Source organism: Muscardinus avellanarius (genome assembly GCF_963383645.1).
Source record: "Muscardinus avellanarius genome assembly, contig: SCAFFOLD_42, whole genome shotgun sequence".
Classification (NCBI taxonomy): domain Eukaryota; kingdom Metazoa; phylum Chordata; class Mammalia; order Rodentia; family Gliridae; genus Muscardinus; species Muscardinus avellanarius.
This window is the reverse complement of record NW_027664489.1, coordinates 170,287-189,180: the sequence shown is the minus strand read 5'-3', so window position 1 is coordinate 189,180 and position 18,894 is coordinate 170,287. Positions and strand designations below refer to the sequence as shown.

The window sequence follows — 18,894 nt, the reverse complement described above, 5'->3', positions numbered from 1 at the left end:
ACCCCACAAACATATGAATACTGAACAGACTTGGCCTCTGCAGTCCTACTGGGTCTTGCATGAATTCTTTCAGCTGTTTAAGGTTCACATTATATAATAGGTTCTTGAGTATGTTCCAAACACTCTCATTTGCCCTGTAACCTAAAATAATGATGTCAGTTTATAACCTCTCTTTTTAATATCTTTTAATGATTGGGACCCTGGGCTGGTGTCTCTCTCTGTGCAGGCACTGAATATCACTGGAACCTTTCCTGCAAGCCTAGGTCTCTGAGGTCTCAAAAAAGACCTGTCTCTGAGACTTGCTCATTTTATGCAGGTAGCCAGCATCACTGGGGCTGAATCTAGTGTTAAGTGCAGGTTCTCATGCTTTCTACAGACCCTGAGCCTGGATCTCTCCCCACCTGCATAGGCAGTGAATGCTGCTGGGACCAGACCCAGTGTATACATAGGAGTTTGAGTTCTCCACAACTAGGTCTGGGTTGGTCTGACTTCTTCCAAGTCACCACATTTGGGTGGTCTGTGGTGATCTCTGGAGACCCTACCAGGGCTCTGAGCCCTGAAGACTATAAGCCTTTTTGCCTGGTTGGCCCTTGAGCTGTCTGCTAGTCCCCACCTCTGCTATGTCCAACAACAGACTCCATTCCCACCTTCACCAAGTTAAATTACAAAGTCTCAGACCCTGCAAGTCTATTGCTTGCTGCTTGAGTCCCTGTGGCCAAGCTGGGTAGACTCCATAGGAATAGCTGGTTCATTTACAGTATTGTTGAGCATTACTCTGGATCTCTGGATCTGTGGAGCATTACTCTGGATCTTTGGAGAACTCAGCCAACAGTTCTGCAAGTCATAGCCGGGGTCCAGGTGAAAGGAGCTGACTGCTTACAATTACAATGAGCTGCAGCCATTTACTTTGCTTCAAGTCATTGGCTTTTTTTTTTTTTTTGGCAGGGGGGCCTCTGGAAGCTGCAGTGCTGGCAGTACCAGCATGGTTAGGCAAGCATTGCCATGGCTCCTGCCACTGCAGCTGTTGGAGGTGGGCAGGGTACTTTTCTGCTCTTTCTTCTGCCTTATAGTTTTGTTTCCACTGTCTTTCAATTCTTGGTGCTCTGTTCAATTTTATGCTGTTTTCTTTCTCTTGTCAAGATGCTGTTTTCACAGCGATAGAGATCAAGTGTCAGTAGGACTGATATATGCTGCTTCTCTCAGTCACTATCTTCCTGGAAGTCCTTTCATTATTTTACATTTAATCTAAGGACCAACAATTGCCTAGCACTGTGAGGCAGACCCTATTCAAAACAGTACTGAGTTTCTTCCTTTACTTGCCCCAGTCATATCAACAATCACCTATTAGGTTTCAAGCATGTTTCAATCATTATCTTCTATGAGACAGTGTAGAAAAAGTTGTCTTATTCCAAAATTAGAGATAAAGAAATCTAAATCTAGGATGATCCAGTGACCTGCTGTCCACACCCTCTTGGTAGGTTGGGACATTCATCTTCCATTCTCTTCAGTCCTGTCCAGTCAGAGTGGGGAATGGAACAGGTACTCTGCATGCATGGCAAAGATAATGAAGAAGGATGTGACTGTTCCTCTTACCTGCCTCAGAAACTTTCCCAAACAATTTGCTCCCATCCTAACCCCCTTGCTCACATAAACTGTAATCCCACTTGCACCAAAAGGAGATATTAATCAACTGAACCACAATCCTTTCCTAGAAGAAGTCAGAAAACTGTTTCTGCTGGATGCAGGCACCTTGAGTCCTAAGATCCACATTAGACCACATTTGGGCTAAATTGTGCCAGCTGTGTCAGTACAGAGCTGCAGTAGATACTCATTTCAGGAGAAGACCTGGCTCCTCTCTAGCACTGACCAGAAGAAAAGCTGTTGCTGAGGCTGGAACAGAACAAGGCCACAAGCAGGCACATTCAGGTCTCAGGCTCAGGAGTCTGGGGCACATCTTTCTTGACCTGGGATGCCCCATTTAGGGATTACTGGATTACTCAGTGTAGCAGGAGGGACCAACAGGAAGCAGCACAGGCCACAGAGGGGAAGGAAGCATTGTCTCTAATAGACCCATCCAGTGTACTCTGAAAACAAACCCAGATAAACTCCTCCTCCTGCACTGCCTGCACTGCTTAACTTCTCCTTCACATCTTTCACAACCCTCCCAGCCACTGCCTTCTCTGTTCTCCTTGAGCACAGCCTGAAGCTCCCAGCACAGATGCAAGATAGAGCAGGTCGTGAGGTCTCTGCAATGGCTGTCTCTGCCTCCTGGCCTGAGCGTCCTTGTCCTGTGCTGCTGCTGCCTCTCATGCTGGGAATCGCAGGTGAGCATTGTCCAGGGGAACATCCTCTTTCTTGGGCCCTGGGCCAGTCCTGCTCCTGGACTTGCAGGGACTCAAACAAATTTATTCCCTGCCACATGTGTCAAGAACAGGGTGTTATCTGAGGGCACAGGGCCAGGAACCTGAGCACTGTCTCTGTGGATCCATCACCTGCAGCTTGTAAAGGTATCAAATTAGATGGAGCTTTAGATGACAATTAACTATAATTACATTTTATAGTATTTCAGCCCACAATATTCCTTTCCTAAGGATAATTATTTAGATCCTTGTGAATCTTGACTCCCCAAGAGGGGAAAAACCTTTTCAAGATCACCAAAAGACCTTAGAGGCAGCCTCTTCACCAGCTGAGGATGAAAAGTCTGACCTGGATTCCACATGGGCCGGCTGGGCACAGGACTCCTGGGAAAGCTCAGCCATCAGCCTCCCTAGGTGGGGCCTCATCTTGTCCTCTGTCCCCACAGCTCCTTCCTTCTCATTAATCTGATTCTAACTAACTTTCTTACTCTGCCTCTTCCTCTTTAGGAAGTTGCACATTTTCCTCTTCACTGGGTCTCTGTTCATTCTGTAGGGCTGCTATCCTCAACTAATGTGGCATACAATTTACTCCAGAACAGACTCCCAAACCGTCCTGTCCCCCCTAACCTTTCTAGGTAGATTTTACTTTCCTTCATCCCAGGACAGGAAGGATTGGAGGCCTCTCTTGGCACAGTCTAGGGACCTTTGCTCACACCTCCCCCACGGCTTGCCTGCCCTCATCTCCTTTTTTGGCTGCAAAGCTGACCCTATGGCTAAAGTCTGACATGGAGGCTATATAAGGTGGGAAGGGGGTTCTGGAGAAGACTAGCCACTGTCCTTCCTTAGTAGGCTTCTGATTGTCAGGTATTTTGGCTTTCACTCTGCATGAAAGGGGAGCCATCACAAGACTTGGAGCGGAGAAGTAACATGTACTGACATGAATTTTAAAATGATTATTCTACCATTTGGTTGAATTAGACTAATGCAAGAAAGATAAAAGCAACTAGAATATGTTGCTAGAATATGCATGCATCCAAGCAAGAGAGAGTGGTTTTCCCAGGATTAAGTAAAGAGAAGGGAAGGATGTCAGAGGTTTGGATACATACTGACGAGGCCACAACAGGAGTTCCTGATGGATAGGACTTGAGATAGGAAAGACATACTTTGAGGTTTGGGGCCTGAGCACATGGAGGGATAAGAATCCTCCCTTTTTTTGTGTGTGTGTGGTACTGGGGTTCCTGGAAGCCCTTCTACCTCCGGGCTGCACTCCCAGACCTATTTTATATTTTTACTTAGAAACAGGGTCTCCTAAGCCAGCGCGCGCGGCTGGCTTCAAACCTGTGTGATCCTCCTGTCTCCGCCTCCCAAGCGCGGGGATTACAAGCGTGCGCCACCACGCCCAGCTTGAATCCTCCCTTGAGATCTCAAGGCTTGGGACTCACTAGGTCCATTGCAGACATGTTAACTCTGAGAGGTTTCTTTTCCTCTAAGAAACCTGTCAAGTGAGCAGGTGGACATACAAGTCCAAGGTCAGGGGAAAGGCCCTTCCAGAGGTGGAAGTATGGGAGTAATAGAAGTACAACAGGAACCACTTTTGTCCATCCAGGATCCTCTGCAGTTTCTTGTCCTCTTCTTTCTTCCCTCCTACATTCCTTTCATTTCTCTCTCAAAGATTAATTTATAGTTCTGTCTTAGTAGTTTCCCTTCTCCAGTCTTCTCCAGATTAAAGTTCCAAACCATCATTGTGCATCAAAGAAGGCATCCTTTGTAAGGCAACTTGGCTTATACATGGTGTGAAGTGGCTGAGTCTCACACAAGGTGTGCAGAGATTGTTTCCTGAGGAGACACTGAGCAGTATAAAGGAATTCAGGATTTTTTCCTGGTGTCACTACAGCCAGATTCATGTCTGAGTATGTCCTCTGATTTGTGTCCTTGCCATGGAAACTCATGTCTGTTTTTAGGTCACAGTATGTAGGGTAGAATGTTTTTGTATTTCTCTAGGTGTCCAGAAACACAGTAGTCATTGAGGCAGTGAAATTAAATGGGAAAATTCTGCAGCTGCCATTACATGATTGGCTCAAAGAAGATTCATGTCGCTGAAAATCACAAACCAATTAATACCAGGGGTATTCTACCTCTGAGTTGCACCCTCAACCCTATTTTAAAATTTTGAAACAGGCACTCAGTTGCAAAGTGCCTGGCTACATTGTGGAGGCTGGCAGCAAACTTGCAATTCTTGTGTCTTGGCCAAGCAATACTGAGATTCCAGGCAGGTGCCATCATTCCTGTCTCCATAATTTTTTTAAACCACAAATGTAAGCTGGGCATGGTGGCACATGCTTGTAATCCCAGCATTCAGAAGGCAGAGACCTGAGGATTGTGGTTTGAGGACAGCCTCAGCTACTTAGTGAGGCCCATTTGCAACTCAATGAGACTCTGTTTCAAAAAATAAAAACAAAAAAGAGACTAAACCACAAATGTGAAGTTGGCTGTTTCCTTGCCTTCTGGCCACCTTGTTTTTATCTCTGCATTGAACTTCAGACCCTGGCCTCACATAGACTGAACCCAGAATCTCCAGAAAACTGTGAGCAAATAAATATTCCTTTCTCTAAGTTATGTGGTCAGTGTTTTTTAATGATAGCAGTGAATATTTTTTTTTAAAAAAGAGGTTTATTAAAAAGATAGAAATACAGAGGATAGGTACTGCTCCATACCAGACTGGCATGGAGAGGTGACTTGAATGAATACACCCCAGTGAGAATGTTGATTGAGACAGACATTGGTACCAGAAAAGTGGGTCCCTGCTAGATCTAAACCTGACTGGGTATTTTGTGAGTCTTTGGAACTGGTTTGTGAGAGGAAGTTGAAAGGGCCAAAATTCCAGTGTAGAGGCAGATGGTAGAGACTGTCTTCAAGAGTTTTTGGAAGGCAATAAGGACTTCATAGGAAAATGAAGTAGCAGCCACATGTGTTACAGTCTAGCAAAGAACTTATTGGCTTTTGCCTCTGTTCTGAAACTTTGTGCAAGGACAAACGTGTAAATGATGGACTGATTAAGTTGACTAGGAATCTTCTCATAGTGACAAATCCCTGTCATTTCAGTACTTGGGAGGCTGAGACAGGAGGATTGTGGGTTTAAGGACAGCCTCAGCAAGTAGAAACTCATATCAACCTAGTGAAATCCTGTATCCAAATTAAAAAAAAAATGGGCTGGGGTGTAGTTCAAAGGTAGAATGCCTCTGGGTACAATCCCCAGTACCATAAATAAATAAATAAATAAATAAATAAATAATCCGGGCGTGGTGGCCCATGCTTTTAATTCCAATTTTGGAGGCTAAGAAAGAAGGATTGTGGTTCATGGCAGCCTCAGCTACTTAGTAAGGCCTTCTGCAACTTAGTGAAACCCTATTTCTTTTTTTTTTTATGGTACTGGGGTGGAACCCAGAGATTTTCTACCTCTGGGCTATACTCCCAGACCTACTTTATACTTTATTTGGAAACAGGGTCTCACTAAACTGCTGAGAGCCTCACTAAGTAGCTGAGGCTGGCTTCGAACCTGTGCGATTCTCCTGTCTTAGCCTCTCAAGTGTGGGGATTACAAGCGTGCACCACCACGCCTGGCAGTGAGACTCTATTTCAAAGTAAAGGATAATAATAGGGCTGGGCTGTAGCTTGGAGGTAGAATGCCCTGAGTTTCATCCCCAGGACTGAAAAACAAACAAACAAACAAACAAACAAACAAACAAAAATTGGCAAAGAAAATTTCAAAACAGCAAAGAATCTAAGTTGTATTATTATCGATGCCTATATTTTAAAAATTGTACATTGAATTTTGGGAGCAGAAAACAAAGCAGAGAGACCAAGCCACAGAGGTTGGGCTGCCAAGGCCCCTTGAAGATCCCATCTCACCACCATGTGCCCCAGATGCCAGAACTACAGGATTAAATGCTTGTCCTCCTGGATTTGTGCTACTTTGGTTCTGTTTCTTTTTCTATGGCCCCATTCCTCCCTTTTGTAGTACAAATGTTTGCTCTGTGCTATTTTACTTTGGATACATGTAACTTGCTTTTGCTTTTACAGGGGCTCATAGTCACAGTCCAAATGTTACCTTGAGTCTTAGAGGAGACTTTTAACTTTGAACTTTTGAGTGAATCTGAAACTGTTAAGAGTATGGAAACTCTTGGAAATGGACCGAGTACCTTGCCAGGGTCCAGCCCTAGCAGGAGTCAGGTGTCGTGTGTTGGTGAGAGAAGAGTTGAGGTTGAGTGAGAGAAGACTCTGACACACGAGACCAGATGGTAGCTTCTCCAACTTTATTCAGGATTTGTTACAATATTTATACTTTCTTTTCTTGGCAGAGTAGACAAAACCACAGTCATGCAAGCAGAAACTTCAAGGAAAGAAAAAGTCTTTAACAGATTTCAGGACAGGGTGCCAGACATTTAATAAATCATAGAAAGTATGCTTTGCCTCATATCACAAGGCCAGCTTGAACTTAATCTTATATGTTGGCCCAAACTAAGGTCAGCTTGAACTTAAATCTTTGACCCAAACTTTATCCTTGGGAAAAAAAGCTCTTTGCTGACTCTGTCTCTCACATGTTGCTGCCCATCTATTTTAGTTATAATGTATATACATAAAATTCCACATATTAATTACACATATTCAAATAATTTAAAAATAATTATTTTGAAGGGGGAAGGGCTAGTTTTTCTCGCAGGGGACTCCAGCCTTTGCATGTCCCCTGGCTGAGCTTTTTCTCAAGGCCTGCATGAGATGCTGTAGCAGTACCTTTTGCATTGTGAGATGACCATGAGGTATAAGGAGGCCAGGGGTGCAGTGCTGTGCAATGGTTTAAATTTAGAATGTCCCCCTAGCCTCTCAGAGACAAGGTAGTAATGCTGAAAGCTGGGTTTGGTTGTTAAGGAGGGGTCCCTGGGTCTGTGGCCTTGGGGATACCCTTCTTCCTCCCCCTGTTTATTCTCTGTTGCTTTGTGACTTCATGATATAATAGTGGAGCCATGTTATCTCTCATGCATTCTCATTCTCTCTCTCTCTCTCTCTCTCTCTCTCTCTCTCTCTCTCTCTCTCTCCCTCTCTTCCCCTCTCTCTCTCTTTTGGCCACTATTCCCTGAGCTTAAGATCCTGACCTCACAGGACTGAACCCAGAATTTCCTCAACCCAGAAAACTGGGAGCAAATAAATCTTTCTTCCTCTAAGTTATGTGGTCAGTCTTTTGGATTATAGCAGCAAGAATTTAAATGGAGATAAGTCTCAAGTGAGTGGGGACAAGGATAGGGAGAGAGTGGACTCCTAAAAGAAAAAAGTACTTTTACTGGGGGTCAGTGAATTTCATAGGGCAAGGTTTGAGGGATTTCTTATGTGTGTTTGAATGACATTAGATCATAGTTGAAGTAGGATGTGAAGGGGACTCAGAGGTTTAACACAGAGATGGAATTCTTTATTTTCTCCTAAGAATTTGACTTACTCTCAGCTTACTTTCATTTTAATCTGAAGGATTCTTTGAATATCTTACGAGATTCATATAAAAGTAATGATCTCAGATTTTGTTTTTCTTGGAATATTCTGTCTATCATGTTAGGAGGAGAGCTTTGACATTAATAGAATTTGTGCCTAACCATACTTTAATACCTTATTTATTTATTTTGGTACCGAGGATAGAACCCAGGGGCATTCTATGTCCTTGATATAACACAAGCCCTTTTAATTTTTTATTTTGAAAGAGGGTCTTGTTGAGTTGCTGAGGTTGGTATTGAACCTGGGCTTCTCCTATCTCAGCTTCCCAAGTACTGGGATTACAGGCATGCACCACTTTGTCTTTTAGCACTTTAAATACATCATGTTCTCCTTCTAAATACATCTCTGGCCTCCATCTTTTGTGATGAGAGTTCAGCCAGCAATCTCATGGACATTGTCTTGTCTCTGATGAATTGTGTGTCTCTTGCTGCTGTCCATATTATTTCTTCTACTTTAGATTTTTTTTTTTTTGGTCCTGGGGCTCCTGGAAACCCTTCTACTTCCTGGCTACACTCCCAGACCTGTTTTTATACTTTTTTATTTGGAAACAGAGTCTCTTAAGCCAGTGTGGCTGGCTTCAAACCTGCGTGATCCTCCTGTCTCCACCTCCCAAGCGTGGGGATTACAAGTGTGAGCCACCATGCCCGGCCTACTTTAGCTTTTGATGACTAGAATACAGTGGGTCTCTTTGAGTTTATCCACTTGGAATTTGTTCAGCACCTTGGATGTGTAGACTCATGTAATTCATCAGAGTTGGGATTCCAATGAACATTTTTTTTTCCCAGTGATCTTTTGCCTTTTCTCCTTTTATCTCTCTTTTCTATGTTTGAACTCTCATGAAGGATGCTTGGCTCCACTTGCTAATATCTTGCAAGCCCTGGAGGTTCTTATCTTTATTTTTTTAATCATTTCAGTGAATTCAGTGATTCTGTCTTCAAGTATTCTGATTATTTTTTCTACAACTCAAATCTGTGGTAAAACTTCTCCAGTGAATGTCTCAGTTATTGTACTTTTCAACTTCCTGTTTTCTATTAGCTTCCTTTCACAATATCTCTTGGTTGAATTCTCATTTTGTTATTTGTGGAGTTCCTGAATGTTTTCAGTTCTTTGTCAGTATTTTTCTTTAACCCTTTGATGATGTTGAAGAGAGTTGTTTTACAATCTGGGTCTATTGTCAGAATGGTCTATTGTCTATTATCAATAGTTCACAGGGTTTTGATGAGAAGGAGGCAGAAGAGTGAGAGCTAGGGAAGGAGCCATGAGAAGGAGGCCAGAGGGTGGAGTGAAGAGAGGATGGGAAGTGACGGGATGTGGATGGCAAGTGACAAAGCCTCATGGAGAAGCAAAGGTCTCATGACCCCTGAGTGGTTGCCTGGTGACACCAAATAAAGTAATATATTTCTGTTGTGTTAAACCACTAATATTGCAGTAGTATGTCACAACAGCATTAGAAAATTAACATAATGTGAGTATGCTGTGGGTAAAGCAGCCTATGCTCTTAAAACAATGTTTGTATCTTACTGAGCTCTGTGTTCATTATTGTGTACATACGCTGGCTCCAGCCTAATGGAGCAAGCCCACAAGAGTCTTGTGAATCTTGGTGGAAGACAGAGCTGATACAGAGACACCTATGGTCTAATCCACTCCCATTAACAATAGCCACCACGTCTGTTCACAACTCAGAGGTACACAAAGCCACATGACCCCACCCAACCCCAAGATCCAGGAAGTATAACAACCATGTGGCCAGAAAGCAAAGAGCATCACATTGGTGAAGCCCGGGACCTCCAGAGAGAACCTGGCGCTCCAGTCCACTCCTGTGTGGCTAAGCCAGCGTTCTGTGCCTCAGTTTCCTCATTTGTATTGCAGTCTAGAGTTACAGTCTCATCTGAGGGTTGAGTGTGAAAACAGAAGCCGTGTGCAGGGCTCTAGTCCCACTGTGTGCACTGAGTCGACGCCAGTCATTGTTGGTGAACTGTGAGAGCACTCTCAGGATCCTGCAGGATGAGCCATAACTGCTTTGTGTCTCCTCCAGGAGCAGCCGCGCAGGAGCTCCAGGTGATCCAGCGGGAGAAGTCTGTGTCCATCGCCTCTGAGGTTGCCACCCTGAACTGCACTGTGACCTCCCTGCACCCCTTGGGGCCTATCCGGTGGTTCAGGGGAAAAGGGCAGTCCCGAGAGATGGTCTACAATTTCAAAGGAGGCCACTTCCCCCGGGTCACGAATGCCTCGGATTACACAAAGAGAAACAACCTGGACTTTTCTATCCGCATCAGCAACGTCAGCGTGGCAGACGCCGGCACCTACTACTGTGTGAAGTTCCGGAAAGGGGGCAATGATGACACGGAATTTTTGTCTGGAGCAGGCACGGAGCTGTCTGTGCGTGGTGAGTACAGACCGGTCCCTCACCCCTGACCTGTGAGGACAGGAGAGGACCTCGCCCTCCACCCTGGGAGCAGCTTGGAGCAGGTGCTGTGGAGCTTCCCAGGTCCTGATGTGACATCACCCTATGGTTCAGGGAGGCTGAAGCCCACAGAGACCGAGTTGTGCCCCGGAGGTTCCACTCTGGCTCCACAGAGGCGGCCTCAGACAGCGAGAGTGACTTGGCAAGAAGCTTTCTTTATACCACAAGCACTGAGGCCCCTATGTGCCAGGCTTCTCTCTGGGTGCCATAAAAACAGCAGGGACAGCACAACTTGGAGAGCTCTCCCACCAAACTCCATTTCTGTCTCTCCCTTGAGGACCAGCCCTGGGCAGGAACGAAGCAGGGCATGTTTGACCCATTTCCTTTTCAGAGACAACACACCTAAAAAATTTCTGACAGGCTCAGGAATGTTGGGAAGCATGGGAGCCCTGGATGGAGGAGTTGCCAAGAGGTCAGGCCTTTGCCCTGTATCTCCCTACAGAATCTTTGCGTAGCAGGGGCCAACTTTCATAGCTCTGAAGCCTCTGAGCAGAACTGGATCACCACCCAGGGACAGACCCCATGTGGATGACTAAGGGTTTCCCATTTGGGCACCCTAATGCTCTTTTAGGGGCCTCTGGCTAACTCTGAAGTCCAACACTACCAGCATATGAAGGACATTCATTCCATTTTCCCTACCCGGTGTATACAGGGGGAGCCCGAGGCCAGATGTGAGAGGGCACTTTCCACGGTCATGTGGCCAGTGAGCAGGGCCAGGACCAGAACCCAGATCTGATTCCAGGCCAGGCTCCTTGCTGGCCAGGCCTGAGGGGCAGTAGGTGCTCAGTATATGCTACTTAGTCAAACCATTGAGTGGCGAGCCAGAGTTTCTTTTCTTCTTCAGTTTGCCCCAGGCTTAGAACCCTCCAATCAAAACCTGAATCAGTGATTGGAAAATGTCTCAAAAATGTTAGCGACATCTTCATTTCATATCCACATTCCACACCAGAATGTATACAGCTGCCTCATTACTAAGCAAATGTAGACTATTTCTTTCTGTGGAAATGTCCCAACACATCTTACATTCCTGTGCTGGTGGGTATTAAAGTTGTACACTTGAGCTGTTAAAGCAGCATAAGCAGGAGGACCTCATGTACCGAGGCTGTGCGGTCCTGATGAGGCCTGGCTTCCCTCTGGTCCTCAGTTTCCCCATATGGTTCTCCCTTAGGTATTCTGTGGGCTCAGAGAGTTCATGCCCACAGCCCTGGGGGTATCAGGGTTTATACTGGACATCAGGAGCCAGGAGCAAGGAAGCAAAGGACACATCTTGACTGCACGGGTTCCACTCCATCTCAGCCATTTTCTGGCCTGTGACTTGGAACAAGTCACGAAACAGTGGCCTCGACATCCACACAAGCGCATGATCCCATAAAGAGCCGAGCTGGGGCTGAAGAAGGGGAGTCACAGCAAGGGCTTCGAGCAGCATCTGGCTTGTAGGAAATCTCCCGTAATATGAGCTGTGTCATGCTGAGGTTGTGTGACCTTGAGTGGGTCACTTTCCCTCTCTGGCCCTCACGGTTCACTGGGGCTGGAGTGAGTTAGTGGGGTCCACATAGCTGCTCACTGAAATCACCTGTAAGTTGGAAAAATCCCAGACCCAGGCACCACCAAAGAAATTCTGCTTTAGTTGGTCTGAGGGGGTCCATGATCTGAAGCCACTCTGCCATGCTCCTTCCTGAGGGGCTTTTAAGGCAAGGAGGGGCCATCCTGACTTGAGAGTTCTGCTCCTTTTCTCATTCTGGGTTTCTCATTCATGGCAGCTGCGGGAACATAATGGTTGTCTAAAGAATAAATGCAGAAGCCGGGCATGGTGGCGCACGCTTGTAACCCTTGCGCTTGGGAGGCTGAGACAGGAGGATCACACAGGTTCGAAGCCAGCCTCAGCTACTTAGTGAGGCTCTCAGCAACTTAGTGAGACCCTGTTTCCAAATAAAATATAAAAAAGGTCTGGGAATATAGACCAGAGGTAGAAAGCCTCTGGGTTCCACCCCCAGTACCACCAAAAAAAAAAAAAAAAAAAAGATTAAATTCAGAGTTTCAGAAGTAGGACTGGTAGTAGTCATAAGAGTTATGTACTAATCACCTACTGTATGCTAGGCACTGTGTTTTGCTTTCACCATCATTTACCAGGGTGGTGTTTTATCCACTTTTTTTTTTTTTTACAGAAGGGGGAACTGAGGCTCAGAGGATAATGAACTGATGTTAATCAGCCTGTTTTCTGGGATGAAATGAGCTCTCCCCTCTCACTCCCTCTCCCCGCATGCCCTTGGCCAGCCTCACTCTCTCTCAGCCTCATGCCGTCCAGGGGCTCACATGAGGACCCCCTGACAGAGCTGAGGGGCTCCGAGGGGTCAGGCCAGCATCAGGATACTGAGCAGCTCTTGGGAAATAGTCGCTCACTGTGGCCCCTGGCTCCTTAGGAAGGTCCAGGCTGCTGGTGCTGGTCGCTGTGACTTCTTCAAGTGACAGCCTCCATGTGCTCCAGTACGAGGATGGACGTTAGGGAGCAAGTTAAGTATTTTAAAATACAAATATCTGAGACTTTTGCTGCCTGGCAACTGTTACTATAACAGGTGCTGGGTTTTAATGAACATTTTGGAGACATTTTTTAGGACCTTTCTACAGAGCAACTGTCTCCTTCATCTGACTCTCTCACCTGGGTGCTTCAGGACCAGGCAACACTTCTGCCTGCTGAGTGGCCTGGGTCACTGTCTCTCGTAATTAAGGATTAAGAACTTAAGTACTTTTGGCTTCCTCAGTGGTGGTCAGTCTGTTTCCAACTCAAACATGACCCAGAGCAAGCTCCTAAAACATCCCTTTAGCCTCTCCCTTTGAAATCCAGGACTTGGCACAGGTTAGATATATGGACATATTTCTGGAAAGAAGCAAAAGCCTGGAGTAGCGTCATAACTACCACAGAGGTGCTCTGGACAGAAGAAAGCTGGGCTGAGGGTCTTTGCTGGTTCTTACTTGAAAAGCAACTGCTGTGTGTGAGCCACTTCCAGGGCCTCATTCAAAACTTCCTGTGTCTGGGAAGGAAACTGACCAGTCTCCAACCAGGAGTGTGACAGGACAGTATTTCTTTCCTCTGCCCATATTGGTGGAATCCCCTCATGGAGCATAGAATGCTGAGCTGGACTTCCACCCCAGCTGTTCCAGCTCTCTGTCTGGCTGGGCAAGAGACAAGACAAGGACACCACAGAGTAGGGACACGAGAGGATAAGAACCCCTTGCAGCATTATTAGGAGGATGAAGAAATAATGTCTTGTTCATGGCTCAGTGGTACTAGGCCCTAAAGCCAATTCACAGCTTATAAATACTGATAGTAATAGTAATACTACTAACACTGCTACTAATAATAGTAGGGATAATGTCTACGGAGGTTCATCTCAGTGCACTGGCTTGTTGTCACTGATGTTCTTCACAATCATACCTCTTGTCTGTAAATGTTCCTTTGTAGCCAAGCCCTCTCTCCCTGTGGTATTGGGCCCTGCGGCGAAGGCTGCCCCTGAGCAGATGGTGAGCTTCACCTGCAGGTCCCATGGCTTCTTTCCCCGGAACATCACCCTGAAGTGGTTCAAAAATGGGAAACAGCTCTCCGACTTCCAGACCACAGTGGAACCAGCAGGAGAAAGCATTTCCTACAACGTGTTCAGCATAGCCAAGGTGGTGCTGGCCCCAGGGGACATTCACTCTCAGGTCATCTGTGAAGTGGCCCACGTCACCTTGAACGGGGGCCCTCCTCTTCGTGGGATCGCCAACTTGTCTGACACCATCCGAGGTAGATGGCCAGAGCTCCCTCCCCTACCCAGTACACACTGGCCCCCAGCCTGCAACTGCATGGGGGCTTTGGCTCTGGAGCTCCATTGGCTTAGGATCTGATTCCCAGCAGACACCCCCACATGGCATTCCTGCCCTGTGACTGGCACTGTGCTTACAGGGGGAAAGGGGAGGTTTGATTTATTTTACCAAAAGTAACTGCCGTTTTTGCTCATTGACTAGAGCCAAGCCCCTATGTGCCAAGATTATGTTCCTACACTTGTTGCAATTCCCACTGCATGCCCAGTTGGGTTTGTTGATTCACTCATTATTACTCTAACAGTCCTTGAGCACCTGAACTGAGCCAGGCCCCTATGTGCCAGGTGGATTAATTTCTGTGCAAACCCTCACCCAATGACCGCGCTGTCCTACTAATGCTGCTGTGTGGGGTGGGAGCTCAATTCTCAGATCCTCCCCCATGGCCTGTGTATACTCTCAGGTCACAGCTTCTGCCTGTGCTGTTTCAGTTCCGCCCACCTTAGAGGTCACCCAACAGCCCTCAGTGGCAGGGAACCAGGTGATCGTCACCTGCCAGGTGGAGAACTTCTACCCCCCAAGCCTACAGCTGACCTGGTTGGAGAATGGAAACGTGTCCCAGACAAAAATGACCTCGATCCTCACAGAGAACAAAGATGGGACGTTCAGCCAGACCAGCTGGCTCCTGGTGGACTTGTCTGTCCACAGGGAAGATGCAGTGTTCACTTGCCACGTGGAGCACGACGGCCAGCCCGCCACCTCCAGAGACCAAACACTCGACATCTCTGTCCACCAAACACGGCAGGGTATGGACACTACCCTGGTGGGACCGCCACTCCAGATGACTGGCTCTTTTAAAATTTTGTCTTATTTTTAAATCTGAAAAATAGTATTTGTGTGTAGTACAGACTAATCTGGAGGCCTATAAATATAGAACAGAGTTTTAAATTTGGCTTCTCCATCCCAGATCTCCCTCCCCACTGCCAAGAGTATGGTGCATATCTATGTATGTCTCTCTCTCTCTCTTTTTTTTTTTGGTGGTACTGGGGTTCCTGGAAGCCCTTCTACCTCCGGGCTACACTCCCAGACCTATTTTATATTTTTATTTGGAAACAGGATCTCCTAAGCCAGCGCACGCGCCTGGCTTCGAACCTGCGCGATCCTCCTGTCTCTGCCTCCCAAGCGCGGGGATTACAAGCGTGCGCCACCACGCCCGGCCTATGTATGTCTCTTAACGTGTTTCTTTAAAGAAGAAACAAGGCCATCTGGGCCCAGTGCCCTCCTCCAGCCCACTTCACATAATAGTTGTTACATTCTCTTACCTCATGGTCATACCTTTCTCCTTAATATTGTACCCTCTGTCCATTTTGCAACCCACTTAGATATTTTCCATACACATCTGTATCCTCACTCAGAAGAATCTGGCATGCACCTGATAAAATCCAGAAAAGCCTCCCTGAGGACTTGCAGATAAGTTAGAACCGGGCACCCAGGTGACCACAAGTGGTCACAGCAGAGGCTCCCTTGTCTCCTGATTTGTGATAATAGGCCAACAGTAACCACAATCCTCATTGCATACTTACTACATGCAAATTTCATTTTATTTATTCTCTCCTTTCTTGCTTCAACAACCCTTTGAGTTAAGTTTTACAGAGAGAGAAGCATGGGGAGCATTGAGGGGTGTTATCGATGGCTTCATGCCCTTATACCAGGTGATCGCTCTAAACTAGTCAAGGCAAATCTGAGTCCTAAGGGCAGGACCACCACCAGCCTGTAAAGCAACTTTGCGTTAAATGAAAGTTCCCCTCCATTTAACATTGTCCCAAGGGCCCACAGTAGGCTAGAGTCCCACTTTTCTTGGACCCAGTATGTGTCATTTCCTTCTCATGTAACACCAAGAGCAGCTTTTGACTCCCCAAGACTTTTTAAAGGTCCAAATTCCTTCCAACAAACTCTTTGTTGTGAACCTCATCTGTTGGGCAGCACTGGGACACTGACTTTTTCCTGTTCTGGCCTGCAGGAAGAGTAATGATAGGAAGTGGATGAAAATTTCCCCTTTAATAAGAGTTATATAGAAGCTGCATAATCACATACACTAATAGCTTAGTCAGATGTGTATACCCAGTGTAAATGGATTCCATAACTGCATGGTCAAATGGTTAGGAGATGTCTTCCTCAAAATCAATACAATTCTCCCAGTTAATAAAATTAACACTAATTTTCTTTAGTCATCTAACATGGAGTATATATTCAACTTTTTCTAAACTCTTTATAACTGATTTTTGTACACCTAAATTTTTTGTGTGAAATATCTGAACCACAGGAAATCTTTTCAGAAATTTAAAATGATAAATTTTCTTTACACTTTAGGGCCACTCATATTATTCATTTCATAATTAGGTGTATTGTGGAAGGTTGAGCTTTTTAAGGAATTTTTTGGTCCATTTTATTTATGGTGTCAACTTTGAGCATGTAGAGTTGCTCCTAATATCCCCTTATTATCCTTTTTATGTCTGCATGTTCTGTAGTAGTGGCTCCTGTTTCAATCTCAATGTTGGGAATGTGTCTTTTCTGTCTTCCCAGAAGATTTTTCATTTCACTGAAATCTTTTCAAAGCATCAACTCTTTGTTTCAACCATCTTCTCTTGTTTTTGTTTTCCATTTCACTTTTCTACCTTGTTATTTTCTTTATTCTGCTTCACTTGGGTTTATTTTGTTCTTCTTGTAGTTTTCTTTTAGGCAGGAGTCTTATATTATTGATCTGGAACATTTTCTTTTTTCTTGACTGGCCTGGGTGCCACTATAAAACTGGAACCAGAAGGGCCAGCCTGGGAGAAGGGTGAGCAGTGCAGCTCTCTCTTCAACTGAGAGCATGTCCCAGAGAGTCACTATAGGTCCCTATAGGCCCCTAGCAGCCACACAGGGTGTCTACTTCTTCCTAAGGAGTGATTTCAGAGGATACTGTTCTAGAGTTGAGATCTGCTATATGGCATTTGAGGCTTTTCTCAGACATGAACCCATTCTCTTGACTCCTTAGCGCACTTTATCGTCACTGATTTATTAGGTTGGATTTGATTCCCTGAGAAGGCTATCCAGCTTCCTGAGAATACAGAGCATCCAGCTTGTGCCTGGTACAAAGCAGAGCAGCCTTAAAAATCTCTCACGATGAACCTGTCCTCACTCCGCTTGCATGCCCTGTTGACAATTGTTCTTTTGTCCTCAAAAGGCTGGACTTGTTTTGGATCAAAGGACACTGTCTCAGGGATGACTGAATAGGACACCAGTAAGGAGCTTCTCTGAGTTTGAATTCCACTAACCTGTGATGCTCTTTAAACTCTGTAGGCCTCAGTTTCCCCACTGAAATTGAGATAATAGTTCTGCCACACAGGATTGTGAGAACCAAGTAGGGAACCACCACTATCATTTAAGCAAAGTATCACTGTGTATACAAGGTCCACCCCTTCCCTCTAGGAGGACAACCTAGCATAGGAATGAGGCTCCTCTTCACCCTGCTCTACCTTGGCAACCAGGACTAGTCACAGGTTCAAAACCATCACAATTTTATGGACCCAGTAGCCTCAGATGGGGCAATTGTAGGTCCCTAGGCCTGGGCTAGCTTGGCCCTTCTAACGGCTTCTCCTGTGCCTTGGTTTTTCAGCAGAGCGCTCTACCCTTGCTACATTCCTGGTGGCTCTGTTCATTGGCCCCAAGGTGCTACTCATGGTTGGTGTCTCTGGCATCTACATCCACAGGAAGCAGAAGGCCTGACTGTAAGTTGGAAGGAGGGAGCACAGACAAAAGTTCCCACAAAAGGCACAGGGCCAGCAGGAGTGGCAGCTCACCTGTCCCACAAAGTCAGTGGGATCTAGACAAGGGAACACATCTCATTCAGCTCTCTCAGGAGTCTCTTGGAACCTCTGAGAGCTTCCCAGATCCCAGGAAGTATGTGAGTTTTGCAAGAGGAGACTAGATCAAGGGTTTGCAATGTTTATCAATGGAGTCCCAAGGGATCCATGGAGAAGAGGTGCCAAGGGTGGAGAATGAGGGACCCCCATCTGGTAGCTCCCTGGAAGGCCATCTCTAGATTACTTCAACAATGGGTTCCATCATGCCAGAGGAAGCTCCTTTATGGAGCAATACTGAGGCGCTCCAAATAGGTTGCTGTCAGCACTGCTGCCCCTCCAGCCCTCAGTGTGGTTATGTAGACAGGACAGGGAAGGGGACTCAGGACTCTGGGGAGGCTGAGCTAAAAGTCCCATCACTCAGGACAATCTTCCCAGGAGGAGAGCAGAGCTCTTGAGATATGTTTCATAAATGATGAGCAGATAATTCAAGATAAATATCTATCCCCACAGCTCCTTCATTACCCACTGCCATGTGGACCCTCAACTTCAGCCATCTGTTTTCTGTTCCAAGGCCCTCAGCGACCAGAAGGCTCCATAGACTCCATTCTTAGCACCTCTCCTCCTGGGACACCCATCGGCCCACAGACTCCTGCTTCTCCTCCACACAGTCCTTCATGCTCCAGAGCGGGGTCTGCATCACGGTCTTGAGCAGAGAACACAGGAACTGACTCTGGACTCTCCCTAGAGTGTGAGAAGCAAGCTGTATCTGAACAAACTGGGAGAGCTCTCGTCCATGGCCGTGGGCTGGCCATCAGCCACACACCCAATCCATGCTCTTCTGATTCCTGCCTGGCCAGCTCTCCAGCCTGTTTATGTTCTCAAACTAACCCCAACC

At 46.1% G+C, this 18,894-nt stretch overlaps 1 protein-coding gene across 1 annotated transcript; it reads left to right on the top strand.

Annotated features, from left to right (window-relative positions):
• Positions 1-2,251: 2,251 nt before the first annotated feature.
• On the top strand, positions 2,252-17,922 carry LOC308279574 (signal-regulatory protein beta-1-like; the record flags this gene model as incomplete). Its single annotated transcript, XM_080720089.1, has 5 exons — positions 2,252-2,324; positions 9,931-10,281; positions 13,820-14,140; positions 14,646-14,960; positions 17,813-17,922. The coding sequence occupies 5 exons, from the start codon at positions 2,252-2,254 to the stop codon at positions 17,920-17,922; spliced, it is 1,170 nt and encodes a 389-aa protein (XP_080576215.1).
• Between the last annotated feature and the right edge of the window lie 972 nt (positions 17,923-18,894).